This window comes from Pan paniscus, chromosome 2 (assembly GCF_029289425.2).
Source record: "Pan paniscus chromosome 2, NHGRI_mPanPan1-v2.0_pri, whole genome shotgun sequence".
Classification (NCBI taxonomy): domain Eukaryota; kingdom Metazoa; phylum Chordata; class Mammalia; order Primates; family Hominidae; genus Pan; species Pan paniscus.
In genome coordinates, this window is record NC_085926.1 from 9,019,065 (window position 1) to 9,038,325 (window position 19,261).

Here is a 19,261-nt window from a genome sequence, read left to right on the forward strand (position 1 = left end):
ATAATAAAAAGGCAAATAACCAAATTTAAAAATGGGCAAAGGATCTGAAGAAAAATATACAAGTGACCAAAAAGCACATGAAAAGATGATGAACGTTATCAGTCATCAGAGAAATTCAAATCCAAACCTCAATAAGATACAACTTCACACCCACTAGGATGGCAAGAATCAAAAAGTCAGATAGTAACAAGTGCTAGCAAGGATATGGATAAATTGGAATCCTCATACACTGATGATGATATTGCAAAATGGTGCGGTCATTTTGGAAAACAGTCTGGCAGTTCCTTAAATGACTGACATAGAGTTAGCATATGACCCAGCAATTCCACTCCTGGGTATATACTCAAGAGAAATGAAAACTTCTGACTATACAAAAACTTGCACACACATGTTTGCAGCAGTATTATATCATAGCTGAAAAGTAGAAACAACCCAAATGTCCATCAATTGACAAATGGATAAACAAAGTCTGGCATTTTCATGTGATGGAATATTATTCAGCCATCAAAAATTAAGTACTAATTCATGCTACAGCATGGCTGAACCTAGAAAACTGTGCTAAGAGAAAGGCCACATATTATATAATTCAATTTATATAAAATGTCCATAATAGACAAATCCATAGAGACAGTGGGTAGATTTACAGTTGCATTGACTAGGGCTGGGAGAAATGTGGGGGGTAGGGATGGGAGGGTGTAAGGAGTGATAGCTAAAGGGTACAGGGCTTCTTTTCAAGATGATGAAAATGTTCTTAAATTGACCATGGTGACGGTTGCACATATCTGTGAATACACAAAAAAATCACTCAGCTGTACACTTTAAAAGGGTAAATTGTGTGGTGTGTGATCTATAACTCAATAAAGTGGTTTTAAGAAGAAGGCAGGGTCCTTCGTAGGTATAAGGCCCGAGCCAAATGCCGCAAGCCAGTTTACCATGTTTATTACTAGGGACTAGAAGCAGACACCAAGTATAAGAAATTGGCCACTGTTCTTTTTTTCTATTGTTCTTAATTTCTTATGAAAAGGAGTGGGCTGGGCGCGGTGGCTCACACCTGTAATCCCAGCACTTTGGGAGGCTGAGGCAGGCAGATCACGAGGTCAGGAGATTGAGACCTGCCTGGCCAACATGGTGAAACCCCGTCTCTACTAAAAAATACAAAAATTAGCTGGGCATGGTGGCACATGCCTCTAATCCCGGCTACTCGGGAGGCTGAGGCAGGAGAATCGCTTGAACCAGGGAGTTGGAGGCTGCAGTGAGCCGAGATCACACCACTTTACTACAGCCTGGCAACAGAGCGAGCCTCTGTCTCAAAAAAAAAAAAAGAAAAAAGAAAAGAAAAGGAGTGGCTATGACTCCACAACTGGGGTGTTTGTGCATAAATGGACTAATGTCATTTTGATACCATCAAAAACCTCACCCTAATACACACGACATGGATGAATCTCAGAATATTATGCAGAGTGAAAGAGGACAGAGCCAAACAACTGTATTCTGTACAATACCATTTATATGAAATTGTAAACAGACCAACAGGGGGAGGAGTCAAAGGTAACCTCAAAAATTTCAGGAAAATATCAGTAAGAGAATGGTGGCACAATTATAATTGAAAATGGACATATCACCCATATGAACATGCCTCTGTCACTGATTTTAGTGGTTTTATAATCTAATAATCTTGTTTCTCATTTAGCTTCCAATTAATAAAGTTGTTAGTGACAGGCTGCCTTCATTTTTTCATTTAGTCAAGGATCCTTGGCCTAACCATGGTTTCTTTATATAAATCTTGGAGACCAAAGAGCAAGCACTATGGAATTTCCAGACTTATCAGACTCAAGACAGGAGACGAGGCATCAGTTGGGTATAGAATCTTTTTTTTTTTTTTTTTTTTTGAGACAGGACCTTGTTCTGTCACCCAGGCTGGAGTACAGTGGCACAATCATGGCTCACTGCAGCCTCAACCTCCCTGGGCTTAAGTAATTCTCCCACTTCAGCCTCCTGAGTTGCTGGGACCACAGGCATATGCCACTATGCCTGGCTAATTTTTGTATTTTCATTTTTTTTTTGTAGAGACGGAGTTTCACCATGTTGCCCAGGCTGGTCTCGAATTCCTGGGCTCAAGTGATCTGCCCACCTCAACTTCCCAAAGTGTTGGGGTTACAGGTTGCAATATCATCATCAGTGTATGAGGATTCCAACACGCCCAGTTGGTACAGAATCTTTGAGACAAGAAAGGCAACAGATACACAAACAACTAAATTGTTCCTGCAATTTGGCATTCATTGGCTGATTCATGCATGGCAAAGACCTGGACTCATGGTTCTCTGCCTGATTTGACCTTCGAGGCCTGCTGGATTCCATTCATACCGGGTGCTGTCAAGAGCAAAGAAGACAGATATTGATGATCCCCTAAATGAAATGTCTAAGAGGAAACAGGTAAACAAATCAGGAGGTTTCGGTTGCCAATGACCAGTAACTGCCAATGCCAGTTAGGTCAAGAAAATTCTCCAGGACTCAGTTTTTCTATCAGGATTAGGAAGGATGTCTGTTTGATACAGAGTCCATTGATGTTTCTTATCCACCTCCCTGTCCCAGGCACTGTGCTAGGCTCCTTCACATATGTCACCTCATTTTAACCCATGCCATAATTTGCTTGGTGCTGTCATTCCCATTTTATAGATAAGGAAATAGAGGCCAGAGGTGATGTGGCTTGCCTCAGATTACATGACCATAAGGACTCCCTCTGTGCTTCAACTCCAGGTCTCTTTTTTCTGAGCACAGTGACCCCTTGAGTCTCTGCAGCTCACTATTCTGCCACTGTTTGGCCAGGGATGGCAAGAATGTAACATTTAGAAAATGCAATTGATTTTCCACCAAAGAGTGCCCCTGATTCAATACCCCCCACTAATACACACAGGATACTTTGAGAGCCTTCAGGGAACATGAAACTGGCTCTTCCAGCCTGTGGCTGCTTCCTTCCCAGAATGATTTTTCCTGCCTTTGTCATTCCCAGAAACCAGCAGCCTTACAAAGAACAAAAAGAAGAAAGACCATCTCGGAGGGGGACCCAAAGCTCTGACTCATGCATTCTGGGGGCCACTGTGAACCTTTACCCTGAGAAGGGGGAGGCAGCACTTTTTGGGGGGTGGTTCTTATGGGGATGAAGCCCCACTGGGTGAGTCCCATGGCTGCTTCTTCGCTGACCCAGCAAGCCCTATTCTCTCTGTCCCTCCTCATCTTGAGTCCTGGTGTCCAGAGAAGCCTTCTGCCCATCAGCCCAAGGAGCTGTGGAAAAACCAGCAAAGGGACTGACAGGGACCTCAGCCCCCAGGAAGGCAGGTGCTTCGGTCAAGACAAAGGAGAGGAAATGACAGGAGTAGGAGAGAGAGAGAGAGCAAGCTAGAGGGAGAGATAAAGAGACGGACAGAAGGAGATCCAGAAATAAAAAGAGCAACAGATGGAGAGGACAGGGCGGGGGCTGTTAAAAGGGATAGAGGGAGGGGGAGAACTGGAGGTGGTCGGCAGAAGAAAAAAAGGAGGAAAGAGAAAAGCAAATCACCAGGAATAAGCAGAAGGTGGCGGCCTTCACATCTCCAAACAAAGCCTCTGCAGGACACATTCCTCGGTTCAGGATGACTTTAGCCTCTCAGGAGTCTGATCAAGCTGAACGTGATATCTGGATTTGCTTTTCTGTTCCTGTGACCCGGGTCTGACCCATTAGCTCCCTCTCAGGCCATGGGGACTGGATCATGACTGGGTGCATGACTCAAGGCAGTCCAATGAGACGCCACCCCAGGACCTCTCTTGGAACCATTATAGAAAGGAAGCCCTTTTCCATTGAGAGTTTGGGTAAGATGATGGTGAAAGCCTGGAATTGCCAGAGACCACTGCACCGGAAGATCCTACGTGAGAATGAAACCAGCACAGAGGGAAGCAGAACAAGAAGACAGAGACAAAGTGCTGACAAAAATCACCCTTGCTCCTGGATCCAGCTGTGCCTGAAGCCATCCCAACCCTGGGACTTTTCAGGTATAGGAACTTACTCTCTTTTAAGCTTAAGTTGATTTGAGTTGGGGGTTCTGTCATTAGCAACTGAAATAGTCCTACTGGAATGTGAAAACCCATCTGTCAGTCTTGTCTCTTTTACCAGTTCCCAGAACTGTCACCTGAATGCCTGCCCTGCTCTCCTGACAAATGTGGTGGCCAACATGACCTGGTCCCACAAAAGAAACACGAAGGACAAGTAAGAGGACTGCTAAGCCATGATGTTTAAAAAGGAAAACTATCCCAGGTGCTTGGTGCATCCTGGGCCGTATTCTAACTTTCAAGGGTCCTAGGCCCTTTTGCCTGCATGGGTCTCTTCCTCTGTTCAAAAAACAGTTAAAAATTATATTTTACAACTGCATTAGTATAAAGACAAATATAATCCAGACTGGATATTGTGTTCATTTTTTTTCTGATTTTAAAAGAAATTAAAACATTTTAGTGGACCTCTACAAGCAGCATGGGCCCTTGGCACTATGCCTACTCTGCCTGACGGATAAGTTGGCATATGGTTCAGATTGCTTGTCTACACAGTCCAGTTTCCCTAGAGACTAGTCCGACTCTCTTCTCCTTGTCTGGAAGGGGTGGAGGAATCTGGAGAAAGGTCTTGACTGGCCTTTCTCTCTCTCTCTCTCTCACCACGCATTTCCCAGGATCATCACCCTTTGATTTCATCTCCAGGGTGCCCAATGCACCAGACACACCTGTAATCTGGCATTATCGCTTTGCACCATGAGAAGCTACTTCCAACCTGTCAAGATCTGGTGACAGACTGGGAGTTCCTTGAGGACCGACGTCTTGTTCATCCCTGTGCCCAAGTCCCAGCACAGGCTTGGCACAGAGCAGACCCTCAAAGGGGAAGGATGGAGGTTCATAGCTTGCTTTCTACTTAGGGAACTCATGTCTCTTAGGATTTGTACCTGGGCCAGGCAGGACACATTAAGGAATGAAGTGGGCTAGGTGTGGGGTGTCGTGAACACAGCGTGAGCCTATGAGGATCTGCTCTGTGTCAGGCCCATGCCAGGACTTGGGGCATGCCATGAAGGTTTTTCGGGGTCTTCATCTATTCTGAAGGACAGATGGCTGACTTGGAAAGCTGAAGAGGTCTATGTGGGCCAGCCCTGTGGTTGGGCTGACAAAAGTCAGTGTGAGAGGCCCCAGGAAGAATCCCTTGTCCCCAGGATCCCCCTCACTCACCTTCATCGCTGGTATGAGGCTCAGTGCCATTGTCATGGTCAACTTCATCGATGGCCCCTGGCTCGCTGTGTGGGCTGTCACTGCAAGGAAACACGGGAATGGGACTCACTGCGGGGGGTTATCTACCCTCACAGCACCTTCAGCCTCTCATGCCAGTCCAGTTGGCCTCTGGGCCCTCCCGCAGCTCAGATGCAGGCCTATACCATCCTATCTTTTCCATGTGACCACTCCGGGGACCTTCCTAATCAGAAAACTACTCCCAGCCTCCTCCTTGCGAAGCTTCCCAAATAACTCCCCCAGTGCCCTCCTAGCCCTGGAATTTGCTGAGCTGTCTTCTTGGTGAAGTCTGTCAATGCTTACATGTTCTGTAAGATCCAGAGGGCAGTGGTAAAACCCCAGCATTTATAATCAGAAGGACCACAGGCCAGAACAAAAAGAACCCTTTGAAGTACCATGAGTTATTTCATCTGGCCTGACTCTCTTGTCTTATAGCTGAGGTGACATATCCCAGGAGGTAAGATGAAGCTAATGAGGGCTGCCCTGTCTTTCTGCATGCAAAAGCCCCGACTGATGCAGGCAGTGAGAGTAGACTGGCAACCATGATGGGCATGGTGGCTGAGTAATCCAGTCCATCAGATTTAATTGTTAATGTGCTGGTATAATTTCACCAGCTACTACCCCCTCACTAGATTATAAGCTTCTTGAGGCAAGGGTTAATTCACATAATCAGCCAGTGTTTTTTTTTATAGAGCCATTGAGTGAGTTCTAATATGCCAGGCGGTGTGCGGGTAGGAGGGATGCAATGATAGATAAGGTGGACAAGGTTCCCGGCCTCATGTTGCTTACATTGTAGGGAGAGGGACAAGAAAAAAAACCGAAGTAAATAGGCCATTAAATAAGACAGTTGCAAGTTATGTTATGTAGTGTTATGCAGGAAATAAATGGGCAGAGACAAGAACAGCAGAGGCGACCTATAAAGAGTGGACACAGAAGGCTTCTCAAAGGAGTTGACATTTGTAATGCCATTTAAAGGAATATGCATTTTATTACGAAAAATTCTCCACTGCCACCTGAATCAGGACCAAACTCAATGGCTTCCAAGATTTTTCACAGCCTGGCTCTATCCAACCTGTGGAGCCTCATCCCTCACCATTCCCCTGTCACACATGCTATGCTCTGACCACACTGAACTCCTTTTCATTCTACTGAATGCTCCAGGTCTTCCCACTCCTCACTGGGTTGGCTCCTGTTCATTCTGCAGTCTCAGCTCAGTCTGCACTTCCCCCAGGAAGCCCTTCCTGATTTCCCTAGATCGGCTCAGGGAGCCCCACTTCTGGAGCCATTTGTTTCCTGTTCCATCAGAGCTCCTGCACCAGGGGTCAACCTTGTTTGGTTACATCTCTGACTCCCAGCACAGAATCCAGCCCACAACAGATGCTTGGTAACCGTTTGTTGAATGAATGAATGTTGTCTACTGTGCTGAGACCCTCAGCCAAGTCTCCCTTTTGGTTTTGAAAACTCCAAAATTACCATGTAATTAATAGTTTTACAGTCTCGTGGGAAACAAATAGGATTAAGAAAAGTGTGGTTATTGTATATTGTTCTTTGATAAGTACAGGAAGATCTGTGGGTCCCTTCCCAGAACACTAATTACATATATTGCAGCAAGAAAAGAGAACTGGTAATGGTTGCAAAAACTGTGTGAAAATTCTCTTTGTCCAGAAATTATGCTTGCCAGCTGTTTAATGTTTCTGTTACAGAACAGGGATGGACTTGCTCCCTAGTGCCTCAAACGAGATTAGAGAGCTGTGATCAGACACCACTATGACCCAGTATTTCTATGCAGGGAGGCATGTGGGAAGGAAACACAAAGGCTGGAACACCTTCCTTCTTTGAAGCAGCTGCCCAAATATGCTCACAGTACTAAGGCAATTCAAAAGTCCAGGAATGCTTTGACAATCAAAAAACAAACTCCCCTGTAGGCACCTGGCTGAAGGCAGTGTGGGTAATACCTAAATATATAGCTGTGTGCTCTCCTGAATTGGAAATAAAGAAATAGTAGAAATGCTTTGGTCTCTGTCATTGAGTGTCCTGAATTTCCTGTCTTCACCACATTTAAACATTTTTTTCCTGTCTTCACATTTTAAGGTCTTAGCCTGGGGAAGCTTTTAAAGCCCTGACTTTGAAAAGGTTCTAAAATCTTTCTCCTAAGACCTAGTGTAGTACCAGGTATACCAGGCACACAGAGGTCCCAAACTAGTGATTGTTGACATGGTGTTGGACACGCAAAGAAACTGAGCTCACTTTGTCTGGAAAAGAGAACTCCTAGGTGAGAGGAGACAAGGGTAGGAAGTGTCACAGTCAGTTCATGAAGTTGAGGTGGGGACTAGTCACTCCCCTGCTTCCTGAGATGGGCTTGTGACTCACATGGCCAGTTAAAGCATTGCATCTCCTTACCAAGGTGATTACTTCACCAGGCCCAAACCTCAGCAATGAAACACAATTCTTGAGCTTGTGTTGGAACATTTGGGAAGGAAAGGGTCTTTTTCTATTGAAGATGTTAAGAGAGTGAGTTACAGATCTTGAGTTGCTGGTTGCCTGCTTGCGACCACCAAGGAAATGGCTATCCAAGAATGAAGCCAACACAGAATCAAGCAGGACCAAGGAATGGAGACTGCAGGACCAAGTCCTTGTGGTAATAGTTGAGCCCCTGGATCAAGCTATACCTGAAGATATATCCCCAGACTTTTTACTTAAGTAAATCAATAAAGTCCCATTTGGTTAAAGGCCATTTGAGTTGTATGTCTGTCCCTTGTAACCAAGAGAATCCTAACTGATGTACCTATCTCTCATGTGAAGCTGCTGTGAAGCTCAGATGAGAAAATGTATATGGAAGCACCGACTATCAAGCAGTAAGAAAACTGAAGGGTTTCTTATTGTTCCTATTCAATGGCAATAACAATGATGATGATAATAATATTAAGAGGAATGGCATCTTACCAATATTCTTCCCCTCCAGCCATGCATTTTTCATACACAGGTCCCTCTAGCTCCCGGGGGCTGGGGAAGATGGCTTCATGATGGATGATGATGGTTTTGATGACTTCATTGATGTGTGCCTGGCAGGACACAGGGTCCTGCCCATCAGGGATGTGCATGAGGGTAGGCCCGAAGCAGATGGCCAGGTTGTAGGGATCCATCATGTTCTCGTCGCTATACTGGGAGAGGCTAGGAGAGAGGAGTTACCCACAAGTCATCTGGGAAAGGCAAGTCCTCCGCCTGTGTTTTTTTTCTTTTGGGGGACTCTATTCAAATCCAGGAGGGTTCCATGTTCTCCTTTAAAAACAGCATCTGCAAAAGCCTCAAGATACCCCCTCCCAAAAGAGGCCAGGCCTGAGTCAAAAAGGGGCCCCTTGGCCAGACACTCACTGGTTGAGGAAAGCGAAGAGGTATCTCATGACCACAATGACCACGCGGGGAAGGGTGACGAGGATTTGTTGGATCTGGTGCACCCTCTCGGCTGGGTTCTCCAGTTCTGTAACATAAAGGGGCCTTTCAGCATGCCTTTCATCCTCAGAGAGCAAAGCAACAAACATTCGCTTGCCACATCTCCTATATCAACCCACGTGGATGGGGGAGCCAGCTCTACTCTTGATTCCAGGGATCACAGGTGATCCTGGCCTGGCCAATCAGAGCATCCATCTCCCTAGCTACAGGGAGGGGCTGGAGGTGTGGCCTAATCAAGAACCAATCAGAGTCGACTCTCCGGACTTTGGTTGTGAGAAACCCACAGGGAGATGCCCTCTTGGACCTGGGTAGAGGGAAGCCTGGAGCACAGTGGGGGCCCCTGAGAGGAGGATCCCACCTAAGAGTGAAGCTGGCATAGAGCCGGACGGGGCATATATCTGCTGATGCCGTGTGAAGGTCTGAGTCCAGCTGGACCTAAGTTTTCCAGGTTCCCGAACAGTGCATTCCCTTTTATGAACTAAGCAGGTTTAAGCTGGGTTTCTGTTACCTATGAGTCCTGACAGACACAGGCAGGGACCATGTTTTATTAAACTCTTTACAAACACCAGCTGCAGCACAGGCCTGACACATAGTAGTTGCTCAGGAAATGAACATCGAATAATCACCACTTCTCAAGCTACCTATCAGCCAAAGTCTGGCAGATGCTTGGGATCTCATCTCTGACCCCTGTTTCCAGGTCATCCTAGACCTGAAATTGGCTCAGGGCCCTGTACAGGAACAGGATTTTTGGGGTTCTGGAAACACTGGCTGAGCAAGTGATACAGGGCTCAGACAGGGTCAGACCTCTGCAGTCTAGAATACAGCTTGTAGTATGGAGGTCTGGAAAGATGAGCAGGGAATAGTGTGGAGGGAAGAGAGGAACAGAAGGGTCTTTTACACACACAATAAAAGAGAGCTCAAACCTCCCTCTTCTCTTGCCATCTCCTGGGACACTTTCCTGGCTGCAAATATCTCTCAGAGTACTGTGAGAAACACCCCAAATGAAACTGGGTATGGGGCAACTTTTCTGTCAATCAAATTTAAAAGTTTATTCTAAATGACTAAAATTCTAATATTCTAAAGTTGAAAGCTTATTTTTTAAAAAAATTTCCAAAAGGTTACCTTGGATTTGGGTACCTCAGAGTCAGGGTGCCATGACATCAGCTCCCTAGACTGGGTTCCTCCTGATTTTATCCACAGAAACATAATAGTTTCTCACAGCTAACTAGCAATGTCAGAGAAAATCCCCAGACAACTTACTTTCAGCATTTCCCTTGCTGGTCATGCTGCTGACCTGACCTCTAGACCTTCCACGTCTCCCCATCACCCAAGGGGAAAAGCTCTGGCATGTCTGCAAGGCATTCAAGGTCTTCCCCCTTTTGCTCCATTTTCCCCTTCCAACCTCTTGCACCATGCACAGGCTGGGACACCCTCTTGGCTGGTCCCACTGGGTCTATGTCCCTTGCGCTTCCCAGGATCCCCCGTGCTCATTCCTCCTGGAACACTCTGCTCCCAGCACTCTCTCTTGGCTCTGATCTGCGAAACCAAGTCTTCCTCTGGTTCTCCTCTGAGCTCCTTCTCTACCCAGGGGGTGTGACATGCCCATTAGCCCTTTCATTATAAACCATCTTGTTATTTCCGCTTTCAGTTCTATGAGGATGCACGTCACACTTCGCCTTTCATAATATCCCTCCTCTATGCCTGGCACAGCAGTAAGCCTGTAGCTCAACTCCAACAATGATTTGTCAAAGAACTGATCATTTCACCTGGGAAATACTTACTAATAGTAGATATCAAATCTTGAAACCTTTCCTTAGGAAAGAGTGGGTTTTCCAGTCCTCGGAAATACAGTTTTAAAACACCAGCGACTGAATTGATATCTCGTTCATTTTGATCGTCCACAAGGGGGTCTTCACCTGAGTGGAAACAAGAGACGAGATGATGTTTCAGCTTGGGAAGGAGTCAGAGAAGGTGCAGATGGCCGAAGAGATGACTTGGTCCAGCCTGAACCACAGGAAAGGCAGATGGGAAAAGTCTCCCCCACATATGAGGCCCCCCACTTCAGCAAGTTTAAAGTTCTCCCTGCAACTTATTTGAAAATGTTTAAATCTATAGAAAAGTTGTAAAAATAAAATAATGAACACCCATCACCCTTCGCTTACACTCATCTTGCCACATTTGATTTCTCGCTCTTTCTGTATTTATATTTATTGTTGCTCCACTATTTGAGATTATTTTGTAGACATCGAAACACACCACTGCTAACTACTTCAACACACTTCTCCTAAGAATAAGGATATTCTTGTACGTAACCACAACATTATTACACCTAAGAAAATTAACCATTCAAAAAGAACATCTCATAGTACAGCCCACATTCAGACATCCCCAGTTGTCCCATGGTGTCTTTTATAGACTTTTTTTCAAAAGCCAAGATCTAATCAACGTTCACACAATTCATTTGGTGGTTATTTTTCTTGAGTCCTTTAAATGTAAAATATGCCCCGATATTTTTGTTTGCTAGTTTGTTTTTTACAATCTCGGCTCTTTCTGAAGAGCCCTGGCCAGTGGTCTTGTAGAATGCCTCACACTCTGGATTTGTCTGTTTTCTCATGATTAGACTCCAATTAAATATTTTTGGCAAGAACACTACATGGGTGATGTTATGGATACCCTAATGCATCCCATTAGAAGGCACGTACATCAGGCTGTCCTGCTGCTGGTGATGCCAACCTTGATCACTGGGTCAAGCTGTTGGCCTCCAGATCTCTACGTTATAAAGGTATTTTCCCCCACTTTGTAATAAGTATGATCTGTGAAATGATACTCAAAGTGTCAAGATGATACTCTGAGACAACCGTGTGCATGTAGTGCCCAACATGTTTCACCCAATGGTTTTAGCATCCAGTGATGATTTTTGCCCAAATTAATTGTTCCACTGGGATTGCAAAACGGTGATTTTCTAATTATGTCATTTCTTCTCTGTGTATCAGAAGGCATTCTTTTGTAAAGAAGAGCTGTCTTCCTGTCCCCCACTCTCACCCTTTATTAACATTTATACGAACTTGTTTTTGTAATTTTTAACTGAATTGTGATTACCCACTACCATCACTATTTTTTAGAATACTTAAATTGTCCCAAATTTGGCTAGGGAGCATACTTTCTTGTGTCCTTTTAATGTGACCTCCATTGAGCACTTCCTTGTTTTCTGGACCAAAAAAAATCCCCAAGTACTTTTTACTTTCCTTGATCCAGATCTTGAATCAAACATTTCTCCAGCGGGCTCTGTTTGCTTTTTGTAGGAAACAAATATGGTGTCTCATATCGAGACACCAAGATCTAGGTATTAGGTGTGCTCATTGCTACAGAAGAGTCATAAAGATCTTCCAGAACCTTTCAGTGGATAGAACTAGAATTTTTTTTCACGAGTTCATACTGATGTTTCTTATTCATACAATAAGGTTTTCATTACCTTCACTTATTTTGTATTTGTACATTTTTTTCTTACCATAAAAATCTTGGTTCTGAATAATATTAGTAATAACTATATTCATCTGCTTTATCCTATAATACACAATCAATGGTGTAACAGTTTTAATAGCAATATTACCACTAACAATAAACCTGCTACACACAACTTGAGATTTCTTTCCAGGGCTTTTGTTTATGTTATTGTTCAGTATTTTTATCTTCAAAATGTATCCCACTAAAGAGATATATGGTCAGAAGACAGAAAGTAGATCAGTGGTTGCCTAGGGCTGGTGGCCAGGGTATGGAGGATATTGGGAGGGACTTGCAAATGGGTACAAGATTCCTTTTGGGGAGGATGAAAAAGTTCTGAAGTAACGTCATGATGATGATTGCCTAACTCTGTAAATATAATAGAAACCATTGAAATGCATTTTTTCTTTTATTGATATATAACATTTTAAGTATTTACGGTGTACATGTAACTGTTAGATGCATAGAATGTATAATGATCAAGTCAGGGTATCTGAGGTATCCGTCACCTTGAATATCTGTCATTTCTATGTATTGGTGTCATTTCAAGTCCTCTCTTCTAGTTACTCTGAAATACACAAAATAGTGTTGCTAAGTATCGTCACCCTATTCTACTATCAAACCCTAGAACTTATTTCTTCTATCTAATTGTATGTCTGTACCCACTAACCAACCTCTTTTCATTCTCCACTCCCACTCACCCTTCCTTCTGGCACCTATCATTCTATCCTCTGTGTCCATGAGATAAAGTGTTCTAGTTCCCACACATGAGCGAGAACATGCAGAAATCTTCTTTCTGAGGCTGGCTTATTTCACTTAACATAATGTCCTCCAGTTCCATACATGTTGCTGCAAATGACATGATTTCATTCTTCTTTATGGCTGGATAGTATTCTACTATATATTATACACTACATTTTCCTTTTCCATTCATGTATTGGTGGACACGTAGGTTGCTTCCGTATCTTTGCTATTGTGAATAGTGCTGCAGTAAACATGGGAGTGCAGGTATCCTTTTGATACATTAATTTATTCTCCTCTAGATAAATACCCAGTAGTGGGATTGCTGAATGGTATGGTAGTTCTATTTTTAGTTTTTTGAGAAATCTCCACGCTGTTTTCCATAGTGGCTGTATTAATTTACATTCCCACCCACAGTATATAAGAGTTCCCTTTTCCCTGCATCCTCGTCAGCATCTGTTATTGTCGGCCTTTTTAATAATAGCCATTCTAACTGGGGTGACATGATATTTGTGGTTTTGATTTGCATGAAACGTATACTTTAAAAAATGGGTGAACCTTATGGTATGCAATTCAATAAAGCTGTTAAAAATGTATGATCGGAGTACATGTTCAAAAGTTACTCTCTGTAGTTATCAATTTGGTAAGTGGCATACTTGGTTTTCTTTGTATTTTAGGTAGTAATTTTTTTAGAAATACTTTTTTTTAATTTACAGTTTTGAATGCACAAAGCATTTATAGGGTCCAAAAGTCAAAAGTTGCACTCAGAAAAGCCCTACTCTTATCCTTCTCTCCTCCACACCTTATATTTAACCATTTTCATTCGTTTCTGGTTTGTCTTGCTGTGTGAGCAAATACATAGGCCTATTTTTAATATCTTCTTATTTCTTACACAGAATGTAGTATACTTCTAAATAAACTTCTTTCTTCACTTAACAAGAAATCCTGGAAGTCCCTCCACATTAGTTCACAGAGATCTTCCTCTATTTATTATTTTTTTAAAGGCTGCAAAGTACTCTACTTCATGGACAGACCGTAATTTATACAATCAATCTCTTAGGGGTCAACATTTGACTTCTTTCCACTATTTTGTTATTATAAATATTGCCACAGTGAATAGTCTTGTGTTTTTGTATGCACAGAGGCAGATTTCTGTGATCAGTTCCCAGAAGAGGGATGGCTGGGTCATAGGGTAGACATATATGCAGTTTTTTCAGACAGAGTCGAATTCTTCACTGGGGCTATGCCATTTTATATTCCTACCAGCAACACCATCTCAAGAATGTTGTTTTCCACAGCCCTGCCCCTGGCATATCGTCAGTGTTTTGAATTTTTGCCAGTTGGACAAGGGAAAATGGTATCTCAGGGGAGTAGCACTTTTCAATGTAATCAGAGCTGCTGGGCAGGTTCACCACTGTGAATTTCCATGGGGGAGGTGAAAGGCAGCAGCGAGCCTTCTGCTGTTTTGATGTTCAGAGACATCCGCACAATGGGCTGCTCCTCCTCCTGAACAAGCGAAGAGCACCTCTAGGGCTGGCAAGCAATGAAAAGCAGAACTGGAAACTCATCCTTGGATCTCTTTACTCTGCTTCTGTGGAAAGTGAATACATGTCACTGCCAGAGCCTCCCTAGCCCCAACATGCTTCAGTATGAATTAGAGAACGGTCCCCCTGCCTTCCTGCACCAAGGCTTGCAGTGTACAGAGCATGAGCCAGAGTTCAGTTCCCATCTGTTCTCTTGGCTGGGCAGCCTCGTGCAGTGCCCAGCGTGAACAATCATGCATGGTGGCCCAGATACAGGTATCGAATAGGTCAATCTCTCAAATGTTCCCACTGGAGGACGTGAGAATGCTGCCTCCATAAGACTTCTTTGTAGGGAAGGAAGAGAGAAAATAAACACACCAAAAAAATCACCTGTATTCACACAGCACTTCTCAAGTGAGAAGCACATTTGTACATACGGACTCTCCTAACCCTTACAACAGCATTGCATGTCACTAAGGAGACATGGTTCCAATACCACTGTTCTCTCCTGTGGGAGAGCTGAGGCCCTGGCAGATGAAGCAATGTGCCCACAATCACAAAGTCAACAACAGATACTGGCAGCTCCAAGGTCTCATAATCCCTGAGAGATACACTTTCTTCTACCTGTGATTTTTTGATCTGTCTGTCTGCATCTATGTCAGCTTATGTAGGTAGGTATATATTTACCTACTTTCCTTCCTTCCTTCCTTTCATCCTTTACAGTAGAATCTCAACCTTTTTTTTTTTCTCAGTAAAAAATTCCTATGAAATCCCAACTTATAGAACAAGGCTGTCTTAGTTGAAGTGGGGTGGGGGATGTCCAAGCCTTATCTCCTCAGCCTCCCTCTCTATCCCTGTAGCAGCCTAAGGAATTCAAAAACTGTACCACATTAAGCTGTTTCCCTATTAGCTCCACACATCATTCCTGTGGTCTCATAATTCAAAAACACATGGATATTTTCCTCCATGTTGCCTAGTACTAGTTCCCGTTGTTAAGCATGATTCGCATATTGACTTTACATACGCACACATACACATATACACGCCATTAGTTCTTGCCATTCCTCCTGCAAGGCTCTCAGTCCATAAATTGAACTGCCCAAACATTCTTTTCAATTAGCCCAGGCCTTTGGCTCTCTGCAAGCTAGTCAGTTTTGGCTCTGAGAATGGAATCCCAGAGCTGGAGACGAGCTGGATGGTTCCTGTGAATGACGGCTTTCTCCAGGACGAGAATTAGAGCTAACATTCCAGGCAAATCTGAAGGAAAGACATGTTCACACTTGGCTAGCTAATGTCCTGGGGAGGTGGCATTGTTACTGAATTGCCCTGCCTGGAGCTTACTTTTACCCAGATCACCTGGGCGTTGCCAAAGGCTTTAAGACAGGGCTGTGCCCAGGGCAGAGACTGAGCACACAGTGTGTGCTTAAAGGCTCTGTCAGACCTGCTGCTGGAAGCTTGGAGTCAGTCTCTCTCATGAGGGCAGTTCTCTCTGGCCACAGGTCCTCAAGCCCCTCGACATGACAACCCCGCCCAGCATCTCCAGGTTCCATCCCTCTTCTCGAGGCAGGACCCAGATCTCAGAAGGGGCAGATCCAGAGTCAAGAGTGTGCTAGAGCCTACATGGCATGGCTTTAGCCCCACATCCAAACCCTGTGTAGATCTGCACAGCGGGAGAGAGCCATTGCCTCCTTGGCAAGGCACCCCCTCCACATAAGGAGAGACCTCAGCACTCCCATCTGTGCATACAAAGAGGGCACCTAGAGAGGTTTGTGGGGGACCCTCTGGGAGACAAGAGCAAACCACAGCTCAGTAGCTAATTCTTGCCTTTTCATGATGTGTTTTTTTTTTTTCTCTCTCCTTCATTTTGCCAGAAGATTTATAGGGAGAGCTCAAAACTTGAGCAGTGAGTTTAAGATTTACTGACGACCACAACAAAAAGAATTCCAACTAAAACTCTGGTTGACTCATATGAGAAGGAAAAAAAAAAAAGTAGATTTAGGAATAATAAGCCAGGAGTGGATTTCCAACATGTTATCACTTTTCAGGAGCTTAAGGAAAAGAAAACCATGCTCCTTTCAACAGCCTTAAGCAAGGAACTCTCGGAAGACCTGTACTCAGGAGAAGGAAAAACAGAGCCAAGGAAGAGCAAGACCCAAATCCCTTTTAACAACTGGTGAAGAATGGGCACCCTGCAGGAATTAGAGGATTTAAATTTTAAAAATAAAAGGAAAAGGCTGGGGGCAGTGGCTCACGCCTGGAATCCCAGCAATTCTGGAGGTTGAGGCGGGTGCGTCGCTTTGAGCCCAGGAGTTCAATGGCGAAAGCCCATCTCTACAGAAAACACAAAAATTATCCAGGCATGATGGCACACACCTGTAATCCCAGCTACTTGGTGGATGGAACGGTGCTGAAGTGGGGGGATCACCTGAACCGGAGGAGGCAGAGACCCTGTCTCAAAAACTAAATAAACTGGCCAGGCGCAGTGGCTCACGCCTATAATCCCAGCACTTTCGGAGGCTGAGGTGGGTGGATCACAAGGTCAGGAGATGGAGACCATCCTGGCCAACATGGTGAAACCCTGTCTCTACCAAAAATGTAAAAAATTAGCCGGGCAAGGTGGCACACGCCTGTAGTCCCAGCTACTCAGGAGGCTGAGGCAGGAGAATCACTTGAACCTGGGAGGCGGAGGTTGCAGTGAGCTGAGATTCCGCCACCACACTCCAGCCTGGTGACAGAGCGAGACTCCATCCCAACTAACTAACTAAATAAATAAATAAATAAAATACAGGAAGAAAGGAAAAACATGGCATACTGGTTTGGAGAGGAAATTTAGTCACGAGTTAAACCATGTGGGATGTGAAGAGTGGGCGAGAAGAGAAATATTGAGCTGGGCCCAGATTTGGGCCACCCCGTCGCCAGGGAAACACAGAGATAAGCAGGCTGAGGGCCAGGAAGAGGGAAGACCTTAGTCTGGGGAGGGGTGGGAGGAAGCGGCCCTGAGTGTCAGCCAGGTTAGGAGCCAAACCCAGGGCATATGCTTGGTGAATATCAAGGAACAGAAAAGAATAAGTGAGAAATCTGGCAGCGGCCAACCCAGAAAATCCAGGAAAGGATTTTTATAAAAGAGACATACTAGAACGATTCTTTCAGAAGAAAGCATGCTTCATTGTCAACTCAGGTGGAGCAGAAGGACCAGGCTGGCGAGAGAATGAGATTCGTTTTGGAACGATGGGAAGAGGGAGTGAGGCCAACTGCATCCGTGAGGAAAAGAAAAAGGAAAAAATATTTTTTGCAGCTGAGATTTAGTTCAGACATTCTCTGCCCAGCTGGGCTCTGCCCGAGGCAATCCAAGGCTTGTTAGGAGCAGAGAATTCTTTTAAATTGCACATCACCCCTGCAAAGCACCAAAGCAAGTGACAGGAGGTGCTGACCTTAGAAAATCACATTCAAGAAGGTAAAAAGCAGTGCTACCAGAGTAGGGAAAGGGTGGGGTTGCCCGTGGCAACAAGGTTACATACAGAATATGGAGAGGCAGGGAAATGCCAGGCAAAGTGGTTGCCAGGCTGGAGGCACCATGCAGTGAGTTTGCCCATGAGATTCAAGGCAGGGTGACAAGGCATTCTGTATAATGGGATGAGCCCAGGAGGAGGCAGCCAGCAAAGGTTCCAGACTATGGTTCTGTTCGTTGTAAATGAAGACAAGGCAGCAGGGATGTAAGGAGCTGGGCAAAATGAAGAAACAACATTATGGGTTGGACTGTCCAGTGCTGCCAAGAGAGGCTCAGAGCAATGACAAATGATACTTGCATCACGGACGCAGATGGGAGAGACCTCTTGCTTTCTGACCTTTGCACATGCTCTTCTCTTGGCTTGGAATGCCCTTTCTTTGCCCCTGTTTCCCCTGGCTCTTACTCTTCAAGCCTCAGCTTAGGCATTTTTTCCCAAGGAAGCCTTCCCTGGCTTTGCTGTTCCTCCCCACTCCATCCAGGCTGGGCTAGGGTCTCCTATGCTCCCCAGTGCCTACTCCATCATTGCACTGATTATACTGGCTGTTGACTAAACTGGCTCCCCCACTAGTAGTGACTGTGTTTTGTTCATATTGCATTTCCAGGCCCTTGTCCATTACCTTGTATGGTATAGGGCTCAGTGCATGCTTGTTTAGTGAATGAATACATGACTGAGTAGGAGCTTGGAGCAAGGAGGTCCTGGGGCTCCCTGGTTCTAAGCACCCGAGATCCTTGAGTAGGCTCCAGAAACGAAGCTCCCCTAGACCCCAGAAGGCCACTGAGCATGACATGCAGCCAAATCTCATTGTCTACAGATGGTTCCAAGCCAGAGCACCTACATCCACAGAGGGTCTGTGCCTGGGGGCCGTGACAGTACTGCTTGGGGCTGCAGAATGCTTCCTCCACCGCAGGATGGAATGGAGATGACTGAGAGGCAGAGAATTTGTTCAAGAGGCAGCTCCTTTGGGGTGGGAGGGGAGCTAGGTAATAAGTAGGAAGAATTCTATGGGTGGAAACACACAGAGAGGTCTGCTCAGAGTACAGCCAACAGGGGTAAACCATACCTTTTGGGATGTTATGTACTGCAAGTAAAGGGGTATGGGGTTGGGGTCTTCAGCACCAGAACTACTCAGAGAAGAAGGCAGTAAATCAGAGTTGAGAAGGCATGGACTATGGAGACATGACCTTTTCAAATATTGGAAAACTGCAGGCAGAGATATTATTTGGGATACTGATATTCCAACTC

The 19,261-nt window shown here is 44.8% G+C and overlaps 1 protein-coding gene across 6 annotated transcripts in view; it reads right to left on the minus strand.

Annotated features, from left to right (window-relative positions):
* Positions 1-19,261, minus strand: part of SRGAP3 (SLIT-ROBO Rho GTPase activating protein 3) — a 380,154-nt gene that overhangs the window by 24,504 nt on the left and 336,389 nt on the right. For all 6 annotated transcript variants that reach the window (XM_034955696.2, XM_034955697.2, XM_034955698.3 and 3 more), the window contains 4 exons: positions 10,527-10,661; positions 8,668-8,773; positions 8,239-8,466; positions 5,239-5,318 (listed from right to left, as the gene is read on the minus strand). In XM_034955696.2, the coding sequence (XP_034811587.1) occupies positions 5,239-5,318; positions 8,239-8,466; positions 8,668-8,773; positions 10,527-10,661 (549 nt within the window). The remainder of the gene's footprint in view (positions 1-5,238; positions 5,319-8,238; positions 8,467-8,667; positions 8,774-10,526; positions 10,662-19,261) is intronic.